Source organism: Mustela putorius, unplaced genomic scaffold (assembly GCF_011764305.1).
Source record: "Mustela putorius furo isolate JIRA1106 unplaced genomic scaffold, ASM1176430v1.1 tig00000407_pilon_pilon_pilon, whole genome shotgun sequence".
In the NCBI taxonomy this organism is placed as follows: Eukaryota; Metazoa; Chordata; class Mammalia; order Carnivora; family Mustelidae; genus Mustela; species Mustela putorius.
The window spans coordinates 9,129,947-9,156,581 of NW_025421373.1; the positions used below are offsets into that span (position 1 = coordinate 9,129,947).

The window sequence follows — 26,635 nt, forward strand, 5'->3', positions numbered from 1 at the left end:
GTGGTGGTAATCCCAACTCTAAAACATTAAGAGAGCAAAAAGTAAGAATAAAATAACAAAAGGAAAACTCAAAATCCTTAAAATTGTATAAGTTAATTAAAAATAAATTAATAGGGGCGCCTGGGTGGCTCAGTGGTTTAGGCCTCTGCCTTCGGCTCAGGTCATGATCTCAGGGTCCTGGGATCGAGCCCCACATCGGGCTCTCTTCTCAACGGGGAGCCTGCTTCCTCCTCTCTCTCTCTGCCTGCCTCTCTGCCTACTTGTGATCTCTGTCTGTCAAATAAATAAATAAAAATCTTTAAATTAATTAATTAAATAAGAGTTAAAGTAATATTAAGAGTTAAAGTAATATTTTCTCATGACCAACAAGGAGGTCATGAGAAAAATAAATGTGAAGAGAGAAAAAAAAAAAGAAGTTAGATTTAAAAAATAATATAAAAGCTGAACATTAAGTTTAAATCTCCAAAGATATGCAATATGTATTGGAGATTGAAGGCAGTATATGTACAAGTATATGTACAAGTATATTGTACAAGTGTGCTCGAGTCAATGCAGGTAGCACAAGTGACACAAAACATGCATATATTGTGATTATGTTTTGAAGACAGATAGATCTGGTTTCAATCCTGCATGTTATTTACTAATTGTATGAGAATAAATTAGAACAATTTATTCTGGAAGGAAAGTCACCCCACTTCTCTTAAGCCTTGGTTTTCTTATTTATGAAGTGTCTATAAAGTAGGGTGATTGTGAATATAACAGAAAATGAAATCCTTAAAGCACTGAGTATCATGTCTGGGGATCAGAAGACTTGAGATCTAGTCTCAGTAACACTCAATAACTGATGACTATTATTAATGCATATTATGACAATAGCCTACATGAAGTATTTTTTTCTTCTTATAATTTGTATATTTTTAGTAGTTTTTAATTTAAATTCAATTAATTAACATAGAATGTATTACTTGTTTCAGAGGTAGAGGTCAGTGATTCATCAGTCTTATATAATACCCAGTGCTCATTACATCACGTGCCCTCCATAATGTCTATCACCCAGTTACCCCGTCCTTCTACCCCTCTCCCCTCCAGCAATCCTCAGTTTGTTTCCTATAATTAAAACTCTCTTATGGTTTGTCTCCCTCTCTGATTTCATCTTGTTTTAATTTTTCATCTCTTCCCCTATGATCCTTTGTTTTGTTTCTTAAACTCCAGAGTATTATAGCTGTGAGTATTGCATGTTGTTGCTTTGCTTTATTCTCCCTATACCAAAAAGGATTTGAGATGACCTGAACACAGTAAGATTATACATGAGATCTGAGACCCACTTTTCTCACTCTAGATTTCCTCCATGTAGTCTCACCATGTCCCCATAATGCCCATATGTAAGCAAGAAAACACAAGAAGGAAAGTACCGTCTTCTTGATACAAATACAAGAGAAATGTTTAACTCAGCAGGCTACTGGAAAAGGACTTCGAAATTGAAAACAATAAAAAATTCCAAAGGCAATATGAACCATCAGAGCCATTAAAAGAGGCCAAGTTCCAATGTCTACAGTAGCAGTGCATTCTGTTCTTAGCACAAAATAGCAAGTCAGGCATATTGGGGAAGCTATTAAAGTTGGTTAACAGAATGAAACAGGGAAAAGAACAGCCAGTTCTTATTTTCTGCAAAACAACTGTGTACCACTGTCAACCTCAAATCACTGCTCTAAGTACCTACTGAAACTCTCAATCAGTGTATCAACCAATCAACTAATCAACCATAGTCTCTTTAAAATGTGTAAGGGAAACAAGCATACTATTAAGCATTTCCACATAGCTGTCTACTTTATTTCTATAAAAACAGCAACAGCAGCAGCATAATAGTAACAAATAATTGGTTAATAATTGCCAGTGACTAAAAATAAGCAATGATAGTAATAGTGGCAATTGTGTATTTATATTATTTGAGGAAAGGAGCTTCAGGAAGTCAAGTGTCATGCCCCAATTCATGTATATTGATTGTGACAGAGCTAGCTAGACCAGATTTTTTTTTCCAGTAAGTGAATTCTAACCCCAAATTTTATTTCTAAATGATATACCTCCAAAGTAAGGTGTTGGGAAATGCATGTTATACTGTATTAAACATTTGGAGATGATCATACAACCTTTACCTTGTTAGACACATGAATCTCAGTGTCTCAGTGACTGACATTTGACATTACTTGATTATTAAAATGTAAATTTGCCTGTGGGAAGATATGTACTGCATAGAAGAACCTCAGCATATGGCCTCTGTAGGCACAGTACATTGTCAGAATGCCAAGTACTATAAGAATCAAAGAGCCAAGTTCAAGAAACCACATCTAGTGTTCAAAACAAGACCAAGCTACTTGTTTGCTGGAATTCACAATCAGCTTTCTGGATCACCACTCTGTTCCCCAGCAGCTTGAGTCTGCCAGACCAAAAACTTGATAACTATCATGGCTCCTGACTCTCCTCAAGTTTCAGGGAAGTCATGCTTGGTGCCTAGCCCAAGCCTAGTGGGGGGACAATTTACACTTTGGATTACTAAGGATCATAATAAGCATTCTGCCTTGGGGATCTCTTTCTGCTTCTCTTAGCATTTGAGATTGGGAGTCCTTCAGGGATAGAATGTTCCGGGGACAGCTCTAAAATTTCTACATAGGGGCAGCAATATGGCTGAAAGAAGGGAGAGGGAGAGCTCATCTCTGAGTTCCCATCGCACTTTAAAAAGAGAAAGCTCCATCATCATTACTCTTAAGTGGGGAGGGCTGTTGGATTTTTTCCCCCACCCACCACCAAAACCTTGTGATCTCCATGAATCCTTCCCCCTTGCAATCCTCACATCTGTCATATCCTGCCTTTTTCACTGTCCACTTCAGGAAGCCAAATAATGCTAGTCATCTTAAAGGAGTGGTGCCCAGTTTTATTTGATTTGATTTTTCATGATTGATTTGTTCCTTGTCAGAAGTTGATGCCCTGGACACATTTCAAAATTGCATATCTTCAAGATTCCTGTTGTTTCATTTCCCTCCCCATTATCAATGAGAATTAAACCTAAAAATTATGTTCTGTTAATATTTTCTTCTAGTTTACTCTTGTTAATAAGACTATAAAAATTTGAATACAGGGACGCCTGGGTGGCTCAGTGGGTTAAGCCTTTGTCTTCAGCTCAGGTCATGGTCTCAAGATCCTGGGATCGAGCCTCACATCAGGCTCTCTGCTCAGCAGGGAGACTGCTTCTCTCTCTCGCCCCCTCTCTCTCTGCCTGCTTGTGATCTCTGTCTGTCAAATGAATACATAAAATCTTAAAAAAAAAATTTGAATACAGTCTTTTTTTTTTTTTTTTTTTTTTTTTTTTTTAAAGAGAGGGTGTGGGGAGAGGCAGAGAGAGAGAGAGAGAATCTTAATCAAAGCAGGCCCCACTCCCAACATGAAGCCCTACGGCCTCAATCTCACAGCCCTAAGATCATGATCTGAGTCAAAATAAAAAATCAGTCATTTAACTGACTGGGCCACGCAGGTACCCCCTGAATACAGTCTTTTATATCTTTTCTTCACTTGAAGAGTTCTTCCAGGACAACTATGAAAGTATAGGTTAAAGCAAGGTAACAAAATTCCCAAAGTAACCTGTCAAAAAATAAAATTCTGGTAAATAAAATATTTATATTTCCTTTTTATTTGTTGGATTTTTTTTTTCAAAGAATTCCTCTAATTTCTCGAATATCCATATCCCCGGATTCAACTATGTCCAAACCAAAAACAAAGGCCATACTGAAGGGCAAGATCGATTACTCACTGGAAAATGTTGAGGCAAACTTTGAGGCAGATGAGAAGTTGTTAATGGACACCTGGCAGCAGGCTTCTTTAGCAATATCTCACATGGTAAGCAGTGCTCATTATTACATTTTCACTAAGCACTAACTTTGGTATATGCTATGAATAGAAAATTTACACAATGTTGTATAAAGCTATACCTTCAGGAACTTTTTTTTGTCTCATTTTGTTTACTGAAAGAAATAAGAAATAAAACAATTCAGTCAGCAAATATACGAGCTCAAGAATGGAGGAAATCATTAGATTATTTTTTGTGCTGGGCTCCAAGTGCAGAGACCAAAGGGGTCCTTTGGGAAAAGTCAATGACATGGGTCAAGTATAATGCAATAAGGGAGGGATGGGGCTGTGGCCTAGTGGAAATCACACTCCTAAAGAGGTATGTGCTATATCTCCCAGACCAAATACCATTTAAGAATGAGGCCCAGTATGGCCAGATTTTATAATTTTCCTGGAAAAGCCAGAAATTCAGATTTGTATGTGAAACCTACTGATTTTAGCATGTTAGAAATGAAATTAAATTTATAAAACTTTGCAGAGCTAAGAAAAACACACATCTGGCCTGTAGATCTCTAGTTTGCATAAGCTACCTATGGGGTAAGTACTATCCTCACTACCAAGGAAAACGAAGATCCAGAAAGGTAAAAAATTTTGCCAAGGTCACTTATCAGGTCATGTATCAACAAGGAGATCTGACCTAGGACTATATGAATTCAAAGTTCATGTCCTTTTCAGCTTCACTGGGAAGCCAAGCGACAACAATAGTCCCTGTGTTTAAGGTGCCCATACCAAATCAAAAGAGAAGAGAAGAGCATACAGATAACTGTAATGTAAGGAGAAGCTTCCCCCTGTACAGAAGGTGCACGCAAGGTTTAGCTTGGAGGACCACTGTTCCCTCACTCTCCAGTCCTAAGTGCCCAAGGTGGTTCTGTTTTCATTCTGTGCCAGGTGCTCTTTGGGTTTCCCCAAAACCGAAAGAAACCCAAACTTTTCCAAAAAACTTTGTGGAAGAGATGGAAGAGGTGGAAGAGGAGCTTACCTCAGGGTCTCAGAGGGAGGAGGTGACACTTCTGACTGGGTGTTTTCCAAGTCCCTTTCTGGCCACTCGACCTCCATGGTTCTTTTCTCTAGTTCGTCCCACAACAGCCGTAGTGTTCTTTCCTCCCTTTGTGTTCTTCTTCTGTTCCCTTTTTTCTTCCTTCTTTCATTTCTCCCTCTCAAAAGCGATTGTAGTTGCCTTTCATTGTCTTGCTTCTTCTATAAAAAATTTTAGTGGGATTTTGACACAACTAAGAAAAGTGCATGAAGTAGAACTGCAGGGCTTGCTGAACACACCTAAAGTTACTCGTGGAACCAGCACGTGGGAGAAATGGGAAAGGTCCACACCTACCCAGCCCTTGCCCCTCCCCAGTTCCAATCCCCTGGATTCCTACAACGTGGACCCTCCACTTGCCTTTTGACTAACTGTTCCCTTGATATTCATAAGTTTTAAGTCTATTATACCTCTAAACAGTACACTTTAGCTTTGCTTGCTTTTGAATTTCAAATATATGGACTCATACTTTTTTTCTCTTTGTGTTTTCTTTTCCTCAACGTTATTTATGAGATTAATTCAATGTTGTTGAGTGGAGCTGTAGTCCGTTCCTTTTTGTTGTTATACATTGTTTCATTATATAAATTTATCACAGTTTATTGAACTAGTCTGCTACTAATACACATTTGGGCTTCCAGTTTGTGCCATTATGGATATCCTTGCTATGAACATTCTTGTACTTGTCCACTGATGCACATATGCACACACAGCCTTTGGATATATGGCTAAGAGTGGTTGCTATCTTCAATGTCAGTAGATGATACTATACATAATACTTCAGTTTGCATAAGTAATACCAGATTTTCCCATTCACTGCAGTATTATCTTTGTCATAAATTAAGTGACCACATATCATAAATTAGTTCTGTTGCTTTGCTCTATTTTTCCATCCTTGTACCAAAACCACTTAACATCATATCATTTGTTATCCAGATGAGCAAATCTTCCTACCTTGTCATCTGTCCAATGCATTTTGGCTTTTCTTGGCTCTTTGCCTCTCCATATAAATTTTCAAGTTAGTTGTCAAAATTTACAAAACTGTTGGCTGTAGATTTTTTTCGATGCTATTTATCAGATTATGGAAGTTTCTTTACATTTCTAACTTACTGTGAGGGTTTTTTCATAAATATATTAACAAAAAATTTTCATGCATCTATTGAGATTGCCAAATGATTTTCTTTCTGTTTTCTATCAATAGCGAAATACCGTATTGGTCAATTTTCTAATATTAAACTTAAATCACATCCCTGGAATAAGCCCAACATTATAATGAAACATCATACTTGTTACATATTGCTGGATTGGTTTTCCTAATAATTTACTTAGGGTTTTTGAATCTGTTCATGAGTGAGAAAATCCTATAATTTGTTTTTCTCATACTGTCCTTGTCAACTTTTAGCATTCATGTGATACTAGCCTCATAAATCAAGTCAGGATATGTTTCCTTTCTTTTTATTCTTTAGAAGAGTTTGAGGAAGTTGGAATTATTCCCTCTTGAAGTGTTCAGTAGCCTTATCCAAGAGGCCATCTGGGCCTGGTGAACTAAAACTTTTCTTACGAGGAGGTAATCTTCCTTATCTATAATGGGTTTATTTTTTTGGAAATTATGGTTTTAAATATTGTTTACACATTATATCTTTGTTCACTGTTTTATTTTTATCCTTTCTGTATCTTTTCCCGTTTGCTTTTTCACTCCTACTTACTTTTAGAAGTAGTGCATTATATTATGTTCTTTTACTGGTTACTACAGGTTACACCATAAATTGTTAACTTATCAAATTCTAAATATTATTTAGTCAGTAATTCATGGTGTTATCTCTAAAGTAACCATTAAGTGAATTAGTGTGTAGTGAAAAATGAATAAATTTAAAATATTAAGTCCAAAATAAGAAAAGAAAGGAGGACAGAAAAAGATTTAGGACAAAGAATACAAATAGAAAGCACCTAGTAAGACGATAGATATAGACCCCAAATGTATCGATAGCTACTTTATAAGGCAAAATGATCCAGTTAAAGGAAAGAGATTGATTTATTTTATTAAAAAAAAAATATGTGATGCTTATAAGAACACAGAAATCATCTTCGTTCTTAACCCGAGAGGAAAATGAGGTAGTGTGATGACTTCCAGTAGCCACCATGGAATCCCAAACCCTTGACCCAGAGGCTCAGAGCTCCCCATCATGCTAGTACCAACTCATGAAGCATTCTCATAAAGTAACTAAATACTGGTTCCTATATATTTAATCAGCATTAACAATTTTCATGCCTTGGCCAATGTCATCTTTCTCTCCTAAAATATGTTCTTCCTTCCTTCTATTTGATTAAACTATATGCTTTCTGAAAGTCTTCAGAGCTAGTTCCTGCTTTGCTTCCTGAGTTGTTGGTTGCTGTTTGAACCTCTTGTCTTCTCTGATCATGTGCTCTTCCAATCCCTGTAACAGTATTATCTTCCCAAGCATCCAGCTCTTCCTATCTAGGAAGATTCTAGGTGATTGTAATGTTTATCTCACTATTTTCCTTAAATAGTAATTGTAATGTTTATCTCACTATTTTCCTAAACACTGAACACTGGATTCTAAGACATTTTATACACCCTATACCTGGCAACATGCCCACATCTAATATGATACTAAGCCCTCAGCACAGTCTGACATGGGACTGCTGCTGTACCGAAGATGCTGAGGTTACTACTGATAATGATGCCAATGACAATGGTGATGAGTTTGATTACAACTACCAAGCACCAGAGAATGGGAAACCAGAGCTAGGAGTTTGAGGGGGGAAAAAAAAAGGAATTATTATTCTTATGGAGCTACATAAAGTAATTTACAACTCTTACAAATCCGATTAGAATTTCCTAGGGGAGATGACATCGTAGAATATTACATTATTGGAAAGAGCAGCACATAGCAAAAAGAGCACTGGCTACCACTCTGGGTTTAGTTGTACGATTTTGTGGAAATAACCTCTTCCAGTCTTCAATTCCTTATCTGTAACATGGGAGACATTCCACATACCTTTCCTCTCGTGAATGGTTGGAAGATCTAATGAAATAATGTATGCCTATGTGTCCTGGAAATTGTAAATATAATAGATCATGATGTTAAAATTTATTAACAATTGTACTATTTTCCTTGTGGACTTGAAAAACCACATAGAGGGTTGCCTGGGTGGCTCAGTCTGTTAAGCGTCTGCCTTGGGCTCAGATCATGATCTCAGGGTCCTGGGATCGAGCCCCGCATCAGGCTCCCTGCTTCTCCCTCTCCCCACTGCTTGTTCTCTCTCCCTCTCCCTTAAATAAATAAATAAAATCTTTAAAAAAATAAAATAAATAAAAACCACATAGAAATAAGGGAGAAAAGTTTAGTTAGTACTAATCTAATTAGTATTCCTAATAATTATATTTGAATCCTGCTTTTATGTCTCTCACAGACATTTATGACCTTGATATCACATGGCCTTAAAGGGAATTTTAAGTTTCCAGTGAGACAGACATGCCTGGGCAAACGACTGTAGGGATGAACAGTACCAGCAGGGATGAGAGCAACTGAAAGCAGAGAGTTTTAATGCGGGCCTTTTCCTACACAGCAGTCCCACCAACAGCTACTCGTTTAGTGCACAATGTTAACTTTTAGAAAAACTTTCTTCTAATTAACAGGTATGCAATGATTTCAAAGAAACAAGTCATAGCTAACGCCCACAATGTCAAGACATTATTTCTAGAGTTTCTTTAGACTTACAGGTAGATTGCTGAATGTATTGTGAATTATGTTAAATTTTGAAAGAGGCTCAGAGGTCTTTGAGGGAAGTGGACCAAAAAAATGCAGATGATGATAATTATCATCATCATCACCACCACCACCACCACCACAAAGTTGTTTATAAAGGAGAAAAATCCAATTTTAAAGGGAATTGCTAACTTACTGTGCTTTGCAAAAACAGATTCAAAACTGAATTGCTTGCAATTTGGGGGGAGATTAACAAGTCTGCTTTCAGCTTTACCAAGAATTTTAAAGCACAGCAGATATTATGAAATCCATTTTTATGGCTTAAGGGCATCTGATTAAAACCACATACATACACTCACACAAAACTGGCTTGTTCTCTGAAATCTTTCTGTATTTCTCCAAAGTTCCACCGATCTTAAAGAAGCTGTGGGTAAGTTCCGTGGAATAAGATCATTTAAAAAGAAATTCCATCTATTAATAATCATTTCCTGGGCATCCCCATGAGCATAGCAGGTGCTAAAAGCTGCTTGAAGCCCATTTGGAGGGTGGAACAACATTTTACATTCATAGAACATTTGGGGACAGCTACATGCTGAGCCCAGGGGTCTGAAGTGTGCAGGAACTAGGGGCAAGCGGGAATTGGCTGGTGTATCTCGCCAGGGGAGAGGAGAGCTTATGACTTATTCATCTTTCTACTCACCTCCATTCAACTTCCTTTTTCTCCTCTGAGCCCCTCACCCATTCCTCCCCAGAAATAACACCAGGCTTGGACACAGTAGGTACTTTAGTAAATGACCCCCCACCCCATTTCTTTACCAGTTGCTTTATTGAGATTTAAGGTTTTTAAACATATGTTTCTCCTCCCTCCTCTGGGTTTGGCAGGTTTTCTTTCTCCCTTTTGGGAATCTTTTCTCAGTTCTCATTTCTGGGGGCTACACCCTCAACTGCTCTTCACCTCTCCAGGGGCAGCTGGCCTTATTTCAAAAGGTCTGGCCTTTGAAATGCACGGCCCCAGTTGCAGCAGCCTCAAGACAATTTTTTTCTGCTTCCTGAAGCACAGAGCTCTGGAGGAGGGATGGAGGGGTCGCAACCGCACCGCACCCTACTCCTCCTTCAGCTACGATGAGGAGGCCCGGAAGCTCATCTCTCACACCAAGGCACTCCACTCACGCGACTGAAAGGAGCGGGTAGCTGAGATGGCAGGAAGCTGCAAGTGCCCTGAGTAGAGGAAGCTGACAGGTCATCCTCATGAGCCCTGCGCTTTCTGGGATGATGTCTAGTGTTAGAGGAGAATGGAAGCCCAGAACGCAAGAGTCGAGGAGCCCAAATAATACAGGGCATGCAGTCCCAAAACTTGGTTGGGGAGCAGGAGAAAGTCTTACCCATATTATGTATAAAGCACAGTTACAGGTAAAATATGTGGACAGATGCAATTCTGCGGTATTAAAACTTCATGGAAGGGCACTATTAGGAAAAACTGTCTTTAAAACTCTGTGGAGCAGTGTTTAATGATGATGATGAAGATGATGATGTGAGAAACACTGGTATGGGGGAATGCCCTGGAAGAATGGTGAGTGTTAAATCCATAGAGTCTGAGATTAAAAAGAAAGCTTTTCAAAAGCATCATTATGGAGCTGCCAGAATGTGGAGGTGTCAATGAGGAAACATAAGACTGAACTGCAGGCAGGCCTGGAGAAAGTGAGCAATACACACACACAGGAGGAAAGCCACTTCTTGGAGCCCGGGCCAGGTTCCCATATCAGTAAAACACTGAAGAGTGTCTTCCGTAAAGACTGAGTACATGGCACGGTTGTTTACAAGAGAATGAGGCTTCAGCTCAACCGGGCGATTACGAAATCCACATGGCTCTCATATTTAAGTGTCGCATCCATCAACATCTTGCTTGTATCCGACCAGGTGGCTGCTGAAATTCATCAGAGGCTCATGGAAGAAGAAAAGGAAAACCTGCCAGCGGACACGAAAGAGAGATCTCCTCAGATGGGTACAAATAAAAAAGTCAAAAAGGAACCACCCAAGAAGAAAAAAGCAGACAAAAAAGCAAAAGGTACTGAAGGCTTTGGCATCCCAAAGTGCAGATGCTTTAACTGTCCTGGGTAGAACACAAACGTCTAAGCAGGCACGTTAAGCTGCTGTTGGTTCGGTTTGGTTCTGAGACCCAGGCTCTGGTGGTGTTAGCTGGCTAATCGTACTGAGTTTATCCAAATAGCTGAGCATATCCAAGGTAAAATAACCCTTAAGGACAGTTTGGAACATGCTGGAAGAACTCCAGATGGTACTGTGTAATCTGAACAGTGTACCCAAAAGGGGTTATATTAACTGAGAAGAAGTTGGGTGAAAAGCGATTATATGTATATAAGTTTCAGGTTGAATTCAGGTTTCTGGTTTAATTCAAGCAAGTTCCACTCTTCTGGAGGCCTCCTGCCTATCTCTGCCTCAGAGGCCTCAGGAAAAAGCAAAGGTAAGAGAAAACTCAGGCTGACACAGACCTCCTGTCAGCCTTGGGATTAACTCTGGCACAAACATTATGCCCCCTCTGAATGTCTTCACTTGTACATATTTAAGGTGAGTTGAGGCAAGAGAGGAAGAGACAGAAGCACGGGGGCAGAAGTCACTTCACTAAGCAGTTGCTCATGGGACACTTGTTAGGCACCCACTAGAAGAGAAGCGTGCCATGATGGGGGCTAAGGACACGATGGTGAACATTAAGAACGAAAACAAAAACCCAGTCCCTACCCTGATGGGAACTCAGTCTAGCCCCAGAGACAGACATTTGATCCATCATTGCTCTTTAGTGGGAAGGTGCAGGCGACCTTGAGCGCAAGGTCACCTCAGTCCTTCTGAGGAGTGGGGAAACACTTCCCAGCGGGAGTACATTTAAACAGCCCTGAGGAGGAGTAAGAGGAGGAGTTGAGGATGTGGGCATGCCCGGGGTTGAGGGGTGGCACTTGAAGCCAAGAGAAGAAGAGCACCACAAGGAAAAACACACCACTTAGTCCATCTCAGATGGTAAAATTGAAAGACATGAGCAGCATTTGGAGGACATGCTTCAATGTACTTTTAATGGATAAATGGTTGAGTCTAGTCCCTTAATTTTACAGATGATAAAACAGAAATTGAATGAGATTAAGCTCCCTTTCACCTGTAATTTATACATCTACTGTTGCAACTACATTTTTTTAAGTATTTTATCTCTTTATTTGACAGAGAGACAGAGAAAGATCACAAGCAGGCAGAGAGGCAGGAAGCAGGTTCCCCGCTGAGCAGAGTCCAAAGTGGGGATCGATCCCAGGACCCTGAGATCATGACCTGAGCTGAAGGCAGAGGCCAAACCCACTGAGCGACCCAGGCGCCCTGCAACGACATTTTATTACAGTTTCTTTATTTACAGTTATGTCTTCTTCACATGACTTGAACCCCTTGTGGCCAGACCTTCAAGACAGATTTATTGCACTAAGTAGAACTACGTAAAGGGAGCCTGCAGCTAGAATCACACTGCCATTTCTCAAGGATAGATTGTCAGATAAATGCTGACAAATTCTTATTTTCTAATTCTCTTATATAATCATGGAAGTACTTCCAGTTAAGTACTACTGAAAAGATTGTTAAGTAGATTACAGATTCTTGACTGTGAGCCGCATTTCAGCCATCGTGTGGATGTTGTCAGCTGGTCTTTTCTTGATGAGGATCTGGGACGCACTTGGCTAACACTAGTACCTCTGATGGAACAGTACTTCCGCAGCTGGCTAATGGCCTCCGTGCTGTGTTGCAGTTTGCTGACTTCCATCGCCAATCTCTGCACTGCACCTTCCTTGGAGTCTGTAACTGTGTCTGCCGTCCCTGCACACCTCACTTTCCCATGATGCTACACAAAAGGGGCATTTTCACATGTGTCTAGCCTAGATAACACCTGGAGAATTCTCAAGGAAAGATCCCACTCACAGTCAGGACTAGGGTCTGTCCTTTCCAAATCCCAAGAGGTTTGCGGTAGACCCGCACGTGTTGCTTGGTCGACATTTTTGTCCAAGGAGCTGTGCGTCCTCTTGCATGCTGGCTCGCTCCTCCCCAAGTTCCACTGTGCTTTCAGGCAAATCACCACCGATGGCAGAAGTCACACCTGTGACGGTGACAGCAGAGGAGATTGCCCAAATGGAAAAGAGAAAAGAACTGATGCTCAAAATCAAGGAAGAACACCTCGCAGCTCTGCAATTTGAAGGTAGCATTTGGAAAGAACTGAGATGATTCTTTTCAGTGGAAAACAGACCAGTAGGAAAATAGCTTTTGAATGGCTCAAGTTGTGTCAGGGGAACACAGAACAAAGCGATTGAAAAGTACAGCATTTCATTGGTTGTTTTCATTAGGACCACATGAGGGCTAGATTCAGCCGTCCTATAACTGTGTGCTGAGATCTCAGAAAGAGAAAATTTGGGAGGGGGCTAGGAGAACACCAGCAATAATTAACAATCTCAGAGAATAGACACAAAAAGAATATGTCAGAGTCTGTGTGGTTTTACAGGGGTGGTTTTCTATGTGAAGAATAATTGAGGCCTCTCCTTAGGAAAATAAATCCCAATGGAAGGCTAACAGTCCCTGAATGTGAGTTCTTGGTAACAGAGGCCCTAGAAGAGCCAGTCCTGGATCCATAATGTTCAAGAGCTTCCTTTTCTATAGGTAGCAGTGATTTTATAAGATATATCCTCCTGGCCCTTCCACTTGTCTTAGAATGCAACTGAAAATGGATGTTGAAAAAAATCAGGAAAATGAGCAAATGAAGCCAGTGGCAGTGGAGGAAGCAGCGAAGAAACATGGGAAATCTATTTCAGAACTAAAATCCACAAACCTTAGTGGGTGCCATGGGCAGCAACAGACCCTGGAATACAGAGCATTTACCCTAGTTTGGCCAGTGCTAAGAAAATACAATGGTGTTGCCATCCTGACGTTCTTTAAGTAGGGAAATATTAAGAGACTTTGTATCTTCCCCCTTTTGAAATTCAGAGATTATCTATTTGTTCTTTCCCACTCCAATTTATCAAAGAACATAATGCTGAAAAGTGTAATAAATGTAAAGCTCAGTTTATAATAGTTTTGGCTTAAATAAATTGTCAAATGACCCTACCATGCATTACCCATTTTTTTCTCAGTGACATAGATTAATTATTACCTATACTCATATATTAAATGTGCACTTACATCTTCACAAACTGAAGCATGATTGGTTTAAAATTGAATTCAGCTGGTGAGAAAATGCATGTATATATAATCCTTCATTTTCTTTTTAAATAGAGATAGCCACACAGTTCCGGCTTGAACTGATAAAGACCAAAGCATTGGCTTTCCTTGAAGATTTAGTAACAAAGGTGGTCGATGTATATAAACTATTGGAAAAGTGGCTTGGTGAGAAGTACTTGAATGAAATGGCCAGGTAATGTACCCCATGGCTTTTCCAAGGCATATATTTTTTTCTTAATTCCTGGAGGTCAAAATTAGCAGGTTTTTAGGCATTTACAACTGTAAATTACATTTGCAAATAGAAATTTTGACCTTTTAGGGAATCACATATGCATTTGTATTGGTTCTTCTCAAACACTAAGTCATGGGTCAAACTGTCCTGTTGCAATGTCCAGTTTTACACATCATTTCTGAGTTTGGTTTTTAGGCTGCTCCATGAGGACCATAGTTTACAAGGTATGTTTATAGGTAATTTTAAAATATTTTTCAGAAGTAAGATTGTGTTTCACATCTTTCTAATGTTAGACTTATTTTTAGTCAGGGCTGATTAATGGGAGACTAACAAGTCCAAAACAACTGCAATGTTTTATCAGTGAGGCTGACTCCCTTGTAAGGGTAATACCCAGTTCCACTTTGCTCTTCGGTTCCAAAGGTTTTTCAGACTTCTCATCTCTAGTGAGGGGCAGAGAGTCTCATTCTCTTAATTCTCCCCTAAAAAGCAGCTCAGCAAAGCAGAAACAGCCCTCAAGTGAGAATCAGGAGACATGATGTTCCAAGAGATGGGAATTCCCTCATTGTCCACAGATGAACACCATGCCTAATCGCTCGGGGCCCCATGGCTTCATTTATAAAAGGAAACACAGCAACCAGGCTATTTCAGAGGTTTCTATTAGATCTAGATTCTGGGAACACTACAGTTTGGAATAAACATTGGCTGGAAATTTAGAAGTTGCTACCTACATAGAATACAAATGGCAAGTATTCTCAGAAATAACTATTGTCTGGAAAATAGTTGTTATGGTTTGTTTTCTATAATCCTTGTCTCATAATGAAAGTTCTGTTGTAAAATCTTCATCCTAGTTTTTTTAATATCTGTTGTGCTATATAATAACTAACACACACACACACACACACCCCTCAGCCTGGTAACCTTACTGCAGTAGGCTTAAAATAATTTTACTACTGGGTAGCCAAGTCTGTTACTCGTTAGCATCCCAGAGCAGTGATGTTCAGTTCTGTTCTCTGTCTGCCACTTACAAATGAAAATGTATTTTCTTAATTCATAGCATTCGCAACTCCCAGTCACGTGACCCTCAAGAGTAAATGCTTCTTATATTTTTTATCAGATGTACTCCAATTTCTCAGATTTATATTCTGTGTATATATCTGACCCCTGAATGTGACTGCAAGAAGTTAAAACCAGGACTGTTCAGGCATGCTTTCTGCTTTGGTTATTGTACAAATTCTCTGGTGATAAAGGGAAAATATAGAGAGAGCTACCAGATCCCTCAGAACTCCAAATCTTGCTTTCCGTTCCCTTGGCATTTTTTAAAAATTTTTTAAAAATGTATTTTCAGCGTAACAGTATTCATTGTTTTTGCATCACACCCAGTGCTCCATGCAATACGTGCCCTCTCCAATACCCACCACCCGGTTCCCCCAACCTCCACCCCCCCCCCCCCGCCCCCGCCGCCCTTCCCTTGGCATTTTTAAATCTCTTCCCTTCCTGGTAACCTCCACTAGGTGGAGCACACCCATTTTGAGATCCTGGTTGTGGCTCAGTCTTGGTGGGCAGTGGGAGGCCTTCCTCGCTCAAGGGAGCAAAACTTAATTGCTATCCATTCCCTTTCTCCTACACACCCCAGTGCACACACACCACGAGGCACAAACGAGTTAGATAATACGCACTATGTGGGCACTTGCTAGTATAGCATGCTGTTGAATTCTAGGGTTGTCTTTTCAAAGAAAGCAACTAATACTATTTTTTAAAATTTTCAGTCTATAATATATTTCGGTGTTCCTCAGTTACATAAAAGTAGATTAAAAATGGATTTTTCCTTCATGTCCTAACTTTATTGCAAACTAGATACACAGTCCTTCCTGTAATACAGTAATATATTTATTCATGTATAAAACTTCTCTAGCTTTTGAAATGGCCCTTTAATTAGGGCCATAACTATAATTCCCAGTGTAGGTTAAATCCATGCTCTGTGTGATTTCATATTAATAATTATAAGGTATGGAGTTACACGTTACTGGCTTCATGCAAAGATAAGGAAATTCAGGGAGCTTAAATTTAAGTTCCCAAGGACCTATGGCTGTGGAGTGTTCTGGAATGGGAGCTCAGCTTCCAGGGTTCTTTCCACTGCACCTATTATTGCTTATACTACATCATTTAACTAGGAATTATTGCTTGTAAAAATAGAAAGCAATTTAAATGTGTTTATATTATGAGAGTCCATTCTGACTTTGTGTCTTAAATAACATCAAACTCCTCCAGTCAAAGTTAGAGAAAAGTCACTCTTCCAGAAATCCATTATCAAATTTGATTAACTTAATAACTTTTCCTGATTCCAAATAAATGTGTCAATCTAACAGTTGAATTTTACAGATTCTTCTGCCATATAATTTTATTCTGGTGAATACCTAGAATGAAATATATCTCTTGACACAATCGTACTTACACAGTAAAATATGTTCTATTACTAATAAAACCATATTTGATGAAGTCCCTTTTTGTTCAGCTTTGTATACGTATGTGACCATGAGCTTTATAGTGAGCAAATATTTATTTCCAATCTACACTTATTTAATTATACTCTGTCTTTTCACAAAGTGGGTTTGAAGAGAATTGGAATTTGGAAACATGCAGATTGAGTTGTCTACTTTAGCTACACAATGTGTAGACTCTTTGTATATGTCTAGTAATCAAACATTGTTAATCCAGTAGCATTTAGTGGAGATAACCCTTCGCATTTTTCCATTTTCAGTGTGGAAAAATTAACCGAGGTGGCTCGCTATCACATTGAAACATCTAAAAAAATTCAGAATGAACTCTATTTAAGCCAAGAAGATTTCTTCATTAATGGCGATGTGAAAGTCTTTCCAGACCCTCCTCCCCCAGTGCGCCCCCCACCTGTGGAAAAGGAAGAAAATGGCACCCTGACCATCGAACAGCTTGATAGTCTTCGAGATCAGTTCTTAGATATCGCACCTAAAGGTAGGAAAAATAATTATCATGAAAAAGCACAAAAAAGTTTAAGACTCATCAGGGTAGCAGTCACTTGCTCACAAGTAAAATCAGCCCCCTGGGTTGCATGTCACCAAAATGAGCCCTCACTCTGCTCTAGTTTCTCACACATCTGCTTCATACAACATAGATCTGAGTGAAACAAACAGGAGGAAACGTGACTGATCCTTTGGCAGTGTGGTGGTCTTCATTCCTGGTAATTCTCCTCTTCAGCCCGTCCCTGTCCCTGGCCAAAAAGTTGGTAAACTTGGGTCTGACTCTGGCAGTTGAGAGAGACAGCATTAGGACATATGTCCAGTCTAGGGTTTGGACCGAGACGATGAGTTTGTGTTTCTGTCTCCCCTACTAGTCTGTGGAAGAAGACCAGGGAGTAGAGAACTTCCCTTTTCCCTCAATGCTTCACGACTAAGAATAGAACCAGGGAACCTGTCAACAAAATATTTGCTTAACTGATGAAGGTGTTCACATGTATGTGCACATAATATTTTATGTACATGAATTCTTTATTTCCTCCACATGTTATCATTATGACTCTGTAACATCTGCAAGTGCTTTCTTTAAAAATTCATTCTCTTTCTACTTCCAGATATTCTTCAATGAATTCCATCAATTGATAGCACAAGTAATTCAGACAGATCTTATAGAACTATCATCTCATCTCCATTTTATTGGTCTGGACACTGAGTCACAGAGCAGTTTTTACATATGGTCATATGTCATTCAGGCCTCTTTAGATTCAAAGCTCTTGCCCCTTCTCACTGAACTAAGTCACCTTTCATAATCAGGTTTATTTTCTCTCCCAACATCCATGTATTGGAAAATCATTACTTTTCCCTAGAGAATAGCCAACTGACTTTAATCTAGCACTAACACAATTCCACTTTCATGGTGAATATACTCACTTGCTTTTTTTTTTTTTTTAAGTCAAGTATTTCTATAAATCTCCATTGAATCTCATTAGTCAAAAGGGCATTCCTTAATTCTAAATCGGAACATCTCCTGGCTAAGCCCAGCAGATGAAACAAGGTGTAACCATGGGCCTCTGGAGGACCCCCTTCCCTGGCACATGTCAGCTCGTCTAACAAGCATGAGCGGACTCCACCTCCAGTACATAAAGGCACACATGACAACTGTTGATGGATACCAGCTCCAGCTGGTGGTATTTGGGCAGGAAGGAAATGCAGCCATCAGCAGGCATCAAAAATGGCAGTTTTATAAAGCCAGCCCATAAAATCCCTTCCATCCGACAGGCAGATTCGATTCTCTTCCCCGCGGTGTGGGGTTCACAAGGCCCTCTTATTACATATTTCCTTCTCGAGAGTTACTTTTGCTCTTCATTATATCTGCACTAATTTTTATGTTTAAAACAAAAAGATAACATATATAAAGATTCTGAATATGAAATACACTTTGATTTAATCCTACACTAGGGTGATGAGAAGGAAATCATCCAAGTAGCAGGTCAAAACTAAAAGCATTTGGGGGCATTTCAGTAGGTGGAAGTGGATTTTGAAAATTATCAACCACTCATAATCCCTTTTAAAAGGGACCTTGGGGGCGCCTGGGTGGCTCAGTGGATTAAGCCACTGCCTTCGGCTCAGGTCATGATCTCAGGGTCCTGGGATCAAGTCCCGTATCGGGCTCTCTGCTCAGCAGGGGGCCTGCTTCCCTCTCTCTCTCTGCCTGCCTCTCTGCCTACTTGTGATCTCTGTCTGTCAAATAAATAAATAAAATCTTTAAAAATAAATAAATAAATAAATAGAAGGGACCTTGGTATTCATGACGACAACCATAATACATTCTTGGATTCAACCTCAAAACCAGAGCCTCCATGTCAACTAAAAGTTTAAAAACAACAAATAGCAGCTGTAAGTTGGCAGACACATGTCTTAGAAGATTAACCTTACAAACCCTTGGGAATAAAGCATGTCAACTGATACATTTGTCTGTTATCTGAATATGGTAGAATGAGTGCAACAGCTTACAAAGTGTGGCGGAAAGAGGAAGGAAGGGGGGAAGAAAGGAGGCAGATAATTATATATTTTTGAAAAAGTAGATGCAATAGGAAAACCACTTGCCCAAGGGACTTAGAGTGTAATTTGAAAAGGCAAGCAAGGAAGAAGAAAATATAAACTTCTATTTAATTTCTTTCTGGAAGAGCATGTGAACTTTATAAAAGTGCTCAGGAATGCAGAGCAAAACAGGATCAGTGCACAGTGAGGTCGGTCAGGGCTCAGGGAAGGTTTGAGGGGATACTACCTTGGAGGGAGGAACTGGAAGAGGAGGGATTGATTGCAGGGATGCAGGGGATATTTCAAGTTGGAGGAACAGCCCCTGGCCAGCATGCAGATTAGAGGCATGGGTGTGGATGTTCTGGGAAATGTCAGGAGGCTGCTTTGCTGCTTCTTCCTCAACCCTAAGAACTTCAGGCAAACAGACGAGGAGGCCTTCTCTAAGGAACCACCACCATCCATCCACCCAAGCTGGAGAATTATCCCAGATTCAAGAATAACCATTGTAATTACTACAAGGTTTACAAGGCTATACAATACTGTGAGAGTGGGGGGTCTTGAGGGCTTATGGGCTCTGAGCATCAGTTTAAATTCTTTATTATTACCTCAGTTATGCTATGAGCAATCAGTTTAAATTTTTTATTATTAGCTCAGTTATGCTATTGAACACAAGCACACATGCACACACACACATATTCATTGCTTTTTAAGTACGTGTAAAACCATAGCACAGTATCAGGTAGTCTATCAATAAAAAGAATGTTCACTGTTCTTATTCTTGCTAATGTTGTAAAAGGAAGGCAAAATAATTATCATTCCATTTTCTCGCTCCCAGAATCACAGTTCTCTGATGTTTACTTGGAAGTCAGGTTGCAAATGCAGACATTGCCCCTCCCCGAGGAAGTCCAATAATCACCACTCACCCTTTCTCCCTGACTCCTTTAGCTCCCAAGACATCCTCTGACTTTAGTCTTTCTTCCTCGCTCTTTCTTCCTGTTGTCCACTGCCTTAAATGATACACAGCCACCCATCTTTTAAATGAAATCTTTTATCATATTCCTTCTGAGAACTGGAAAATAATCTTCTTTGGCATCTTCCACTGTATTTACCTCAGAACTGTATAATTTTGAAAAGACAAGCTCAGTTGAAGTAATCAGTTTTGAAAGTATGGAGCAACTGGTTGAATGTGGCATATTTCTAAATGTGTGATCCTACAGAACATCTTCCTTGAACTTGAAAACTGCTGTTATTTTTAAGAATGTATATTTATATATTAAGAAATATGAGCAATTTCCATGAACTATTTCATATTTGCCAGTGTAACCTATGGTATCTAAGAGGCAACTCTCATGCTTACTAAAATATGGTGAAATATGATGAACAGATGTGTTTTTCTCTAGGAAAAAGCATATATGTTCACACATAGTCATTATATAACTAGGCCCGCAGGAAGAGTTTTTTAGCAAATTTATAAAGAATGGTCATATCGTGAAGTTCCACTTTGGTAACTCTTAATTATGCTACATAAATAAAATTATTCATGGATATATATATATATATATATATATGCCAGAAAAGAAAAATAACCTTATGCATGATAATCATACAAGATCATGTGAAATGCAATGAAACCATTTATCACGCCAGCGTTTTTCTTCCCACCCAGCAAAGAGCCACATTTGAGAATCTCAGGAGCAGCTTAAGTTAGAGACAGCCAGTGAATTGGCAAGACATTCTTTCATTGACTGTCCCAGGAATCATTCCCATGACAGTACTCCCAGCACAGAGGGAGATTTAGTGAACATATTCTGAATTCTAATAGCCAGTACTGGCATGGGGTCTGGCTCCATGTGTCTGGCCCCATGCTAGCCTTTCCATGTTGATTCACTTCTTACCCATGGCTGGCTGAGTAAGAAAACCCAGCCATGGGTAAGAAGAATCAGACAGCTCTTTTCAAATCCACCTTTTGTCAAATGATTGTAGTATGTTCTGGGGCAAGTTAATTAGCCTCTCTCAGTCTCAATTTTCTCATCTGGACAATGGGGTATATCAGTAGAGTTGCTATGAGCTTTAAAATAATTTATGTAAAGTGTTTAGGAAGTGTCCGGCACATAGAATTGCAATGTAAGTGTAATATAAGCCATTATAATTTAATTATATAATCAGAGTAATATCATATTATTATATAATATATAACATTATATAATAGTGGTTCAAACTATTCCAATTATTACTAAAAATGTTAGCTCAGTATCCTGAAGGTACACATGGCACAATAGGCATCTATAGCATTACCCTGGAACATTTCCAGAAAAAAAAAAAAATTACACCACCTGATAGAATTAAACCATAAGGTATGTGGCCCCCCAAGGGAACATAAACATCCCAAACAAAAACAGTCATTTTGTGTAGCACATTGAGCTCTGGGTAGGAACATCTTGTCTCTAAACACCAAGAGCCAAGCACATCAGGAAGGCAGTCTTTCTCCAGCGGAAGCAATTTGGAGTCTGTTGAAACTAGAACACTTTAGCAATGTTCCTCAGTCCCCACTTAAACCAAAAGAACTCCTTTTCTTTGTAAACGCATCAGTATTCCATGTAATGTCTGTAGAGATTTGGTTCATGGCTATTTTGGCTTCTGCTGAGAGGCTATCCGGGGAGAACACAGTCCAGCAAATTCCGCCTCCTCACTCCTTCAAGAGAGGCAGCATTTAGTTGCTCAAGGCTATGAAATTGTTCTAAAAACTCACAAGGGGCTCCACCTCTGAACCTCTTCCAGAAACCCTTAGGATCAGTGATTGGTCTCAGAGACAGAAGTTACAAACAGAACTCTTGTCTGTGGTGGCTAAACTAGATTATTTGGCTACATGGTTTTTACAAGAATTCAGAGGAGGAAGTAGTTACTGCTGCCTATGTGGGTCAGCACAGGGGTTAACCCAGTAGAGAATTTTCAATGGAACCTTCCAGGAAGAAGAGCTGGGGAAAGCAGGCAAAGGGGAAACTAGAGTAGACGTGGAGATTTTGAAGTTGCATGACATATTTCTTCAAGGAACAGCAAACAGACAGCTGGGGCAGGAGGCAGGAGGTGAGGACCACAGAGAACTTGTGGTCAGATTGTGAAGTCTCAAAGTGGTTTACAAAGGACACGCAGGAAAGGATTATCAAAGGCCTTTAGTGCCAGATGATGTGTGGTGAGTGGATTACAAGGAGGCAGAAACTAAGAGCTCAGGAGATGCTGCTGTGTATCTCTACAGAGCCTCCGCCAACTGAGAGACAGAATTAAGGGCATGGGGGTTGGGGGGAATCATTGGAAATTCTGTGGATCTTTCTAAGCTAGTATCTCTGCGAAAATTGTAGAAATGGGATACTATATATTTGCAGGGAGGTAAGCCCCATGTTGTAATCTGAAACCTGTTTAAATTACTCTGACTTTACACAAATCAAAAAATTCAGAAATATTTCTTAGAAAAGGTATGCTAGAGAAGGATTGGTGTTATTAATAAGAATATGTCTCCAGGTGGTAAACTCTAGGGATTATTGCAAAAAAGGAGTAAGGCCCCTGAATGTCCTGTGGTTCTCTCAGTGGGTGAACTCCTTCCGCTACAGAGATTCAGATCACGGAAATGCAGTAGTAAATCTAGAAGCCTCTTGGACCTGTTAAAACTGTCTGTGGGCAGAGTTTCGTCTGCCTCTTCAGGAAGAAACACATTCTAATGAAGCCAGAGAATTTACATTAGGCAAATGAAAGTATGTGCTCAGAATTCAAGATTATACCTTCTGGAAAATCTGTTCATAAAGCTATAAACATAAAAGCTAGCTAAATCTGTAGTGAAAGTTAAAGTCCTTCCCTTCAGTAACAAGAGACTTCTTTTTCATATATTCATTCCTGTGTTTACCAGCATTGACATGTGGCCAGCAGGCAACAGTCTGGTGCCAAAGGCCTAGAGTGGGAGCTTGAGGACCCAATAGGTAGGGCCCAAAATGAAGGCAGGAGGAACTAGTCACAAGAAGGCCCACTTTAAGCAAAAACAGTGATATTTAGGATTTGGGGGAGAAAAAATACAAAATGGGGCTCTGTTTTAACAGTAACAACTGCAAAGAAAAAAATTATTAAAAAGCAAAATAGAAGCTAGATGCAAATTGGGTAAGAAAAGCAGCAGCAAACTGACTAATGTTGAAGGTTTCCAGGTAAAAGACATTAATAGATATAAGATCATGAAGATCCGTTGGGAATGTTGATTTTCTTAAACATCTGCGAAGTGCTTAGCACTCACTTAGGCATTATTCAGTACACTATCACACCAACATATATTCCACTTCTTCATTAAACTGTAAAATAGGATGATATCATCTAATGATCACTAGAGTCACAGAAGTTGAAGGAGTGAGGTAAATATGTGGTCCAGGCTGCCTGCCTTCAGAAAAACTGTATTTTAGGATGTTTCTTTGTATAATTTTAATTTTTCTGTCTTTCTCTCCAGATGAATATACATATTCCACACTCTGACAAGTAGGTTTCAGAAATTAGATCTTTGGGGAAAAGAAACAGATGAGGCATGAGGCACAGCTCCTTGAAACCACCTAGGACGGGTCTCAAAGCCTGAAGCCCTTTCTGTAAATGAACAGGTTGGCGCGGGTCCTGCCAGAGAAGGAGGGACTGTGGTGGGAAGGAAGAGATGTCTAAGGCGAATCTTGTAGACATGCTGCCGTGCATGTCCTGTTACTCTTTCTTCTCACCACAGGAAGCAAATGTCAGCAAAAAGCAATGTTCCTCTTATGCACAGAGAATCAGATTCTAGAGTGAAGAAGAACATAGCCCCCTTTGTCCTTATGAGAAACCTGTAGTAGTGAGGTAGCTAAACATGGTGGCTATGGAGTCGGACTGGCTGCTAGTGATCCCCAACTCTATCACTTATGAACACAATACATCAGGAAAATTAACTGACCTCTCTGTGCCCTAGGGGTTTTTTTTAATCCATAAAATGACAGATAATTAGTCTATTTTCTTAACTATAAAATGGGGATGATGGATTATGAGGATCTAATGGTATAAGACACTTAAAGCACTCACCACAATGTCTGATGTACTATTTGTAAGCACTCACTGTATTTTTTTCTAGAAATAATGAGCAAGTGTGGGGCACAGAGATTAAGCAAAACAGGGTATATGTTGGTGATTACTGAAAATAACAATATGGAGTTATTTTAAAGGCAGGGATCCTCCAGATGATGTGAACCAAGTCCCTAGAAAGCAGAAAAGGCTGCGGAAGCTTGACCATTACCTTCCAAGGAGGAATGATCAATTTTTGAAAATCTGGCTAAAAAAATACCCTTGGCTTATATATGATGAGATACTAAATCTTATGTTCTGTGGCCTGTGCCGTAAGCATGGAGTGAAGTCAAGGGGAAATCAAGTGAGTTTTTCCTATGGCACTGACAACTTTAGGACAGAATTTCTCAATGCACATCATCTCAGTGAGGCCCATGCCAAAGCTTCACTAATGGAAGCAACAAGTATTTCTCCAATGAACCGTGCCACCACAGAGCTCATGGTGACGACCATGAGTAAAGTCACCCTCGGGAGAGTAGAGAACTTGTTCAGATCATGCCACGCTATCGCCAAGACGGGACGTCCCCTCAAAGACTTCATCTGGATGTGCAAGTTGGATGATATGAAGGGGGTTGATATAGGCCCGGTATTCAGAACTAACAAATCAGCAAGAACCTTTACATATTTTATCGCTGAAGTGGAACGGAGAAATCTAAGAGAGAAACTAGAACAAAGTAAATTCTTCTCTGTCCTCAGTGATGGAATCACAGACAGTTCAACTGGGGAAACTGAACTTGTCTATGTGCAGTTTGCACGTGCAGGAAAAGTGCATTGCCAAATTGTTGGGGTACAGACAGTAGAAAAGAAGGATCCTTTGGCAATAAGAAATGCCATTGAAAAAACTCTAGAGAGAAATCTTCAACTTAAGTTATCGAACCAAGACTGGGCAAAGAAATTGGTTGGTTTTGGAAGTGATGGTGCCCCTGACTCAGAGGGAGAAAACAATGGGGTGGCCCTGTTTTTGAGAGAAATCCAGCCATGTGCGCTGACTGTGTACTGCTTTGCACATCATCTCGAACTATCTTACGAGGCAGTGTTTCCAGAGAATTCCCCTATACAACGATGTCAGAAACCTTCTTCACAGCATATACCACTTCTACCACAGTTCCCCTCTTCTCAGGAATTCTCTGATGACCGCTTTCAAAAGCCTTCACCTTCGACCTGTGATGCCTTCTCAAGTAGGGGGCAAGAGGTGGCTTCAAGAATTACAGGCAGCCCTCCAAAACTTTCTCAGGGGATATCCTGCAATAGTCCAGCAACTGCATTTGGTAAGTAATTTTGACATACCATACTATTTTAGTTTTCCAGAGTGACAGGGAATATTTTTATGGAGCAATCTCAAATAATTTTAATAAAGATAAACCAATATTTTATTCCCAATCCATGTTACAGGCAGATGAAGACAGAAGTGACACCAGTCATCAGAAAGCCAAGGAACTCCTACAGTTCCTTCTCCAAGCAGACATTGTTAAATTCATCCATTTCTTAGTGGATGTCATTAATATACTTAGCATTTTTTCCCGTGTCAATCAGAACAGAAATTCTTCCATTGCTGACATATTTGCCACATTAGAGTCAACACTGGAAATGCTCAGAATATATCAAACAAGGTGAGGAATTGGGGAATGATCTGGGGTCTATTGAATGTAGACTGTATGACCGGGGACATTATTTGCCAGGTGCCTTTTCAGTTAATTGTTTATTTGGGTAATTTTTTTTTTTTTCCCTCCCCAGACCAGGACCAAAAGAACGTTGGGTAGATTCAGTCACACACTTTCATGGTAACTGCCTGGGAGGAAAGGGAGACATTTCTGATGTAAGAAGCACAGTCTTAACACATCTTATCAAGAGGCTGCAAAGCTGCTTCAGAGATGCCAGCCAGGATGTGGTGAAAGCTACCATGATTGGGAGCTTTAAACTGTGGCCTGCAAAGATAAATCGAGGTACTCTATAATTTCAAGCCTATTGTTCTTTGACCATCTGTAGGTTTCTTTCATATCTGTGACTTTTTCTCTTGTATATCGATGGCAGAATTTGGAGAAAAAGAGGTATCCATCCTCATTGCCCATTATGAACCAGTACTGGAAGCTGCCAATGTGGAAATTGATGAAGTGGACACTGAATGGAGCATGTTGAAATTAGAGATATATGCTAGGTAGGCATAGTTGACATTTATAAATATTTGAATGAAACTTGAGAGTCTCAGTCTTTTATATTTTTCATCCTTCCCCCCACCCAGATTTCAGAACATCCGCAAGTTGACCTGGGATTATGTGAATTCAGTTTACTTACACAAGTATCCAAATATCCTGACATTAGTGGACCTAGTGCTGACCCTCCCTGCAAGTTCCGCAGAGGC

At 39.7% G+C, this 26,635-nt stretch overlaps 1 protein-coding gene across 1 annotated transcript in view; it reads left to right on the plus strand.

The window, feature by feature from the left end:
• SPEF2 (sperm flagellar 2) overlaps nucleotides 1-26,635 on the plus strand; it is a 171,590-nt gene that overhangs the window by 117,296 nt on the left and 27,659 nt on the right. The window contains exons 26-30 of the mRNA XM_013051945.2: nucleotides 3,708-3,888; nucleotides 10,576-10,723; nucleotides 12,764-12,892; nucleotides 13,960-14,098; nucleotides 16,896-17,125. Coding sequence (XP_012907399.1) covers nucleotides 3,708-3,888; nucleotides 10,576-10,723; nucleotides 12,764-12,892; nucleotides 13,960-14,098; nucleotides 16,896-17,125 — 827 coding nt within the window. The remainder of the gene's footprint in view (nucleotides 1-3,707; nucleotides 3,889-10,575; nucleotides 10,724-12,763; nucleotides 12,893-13,959; nucleotides 14,099-16,895; nucleotides 17,126-26,635) is intronic.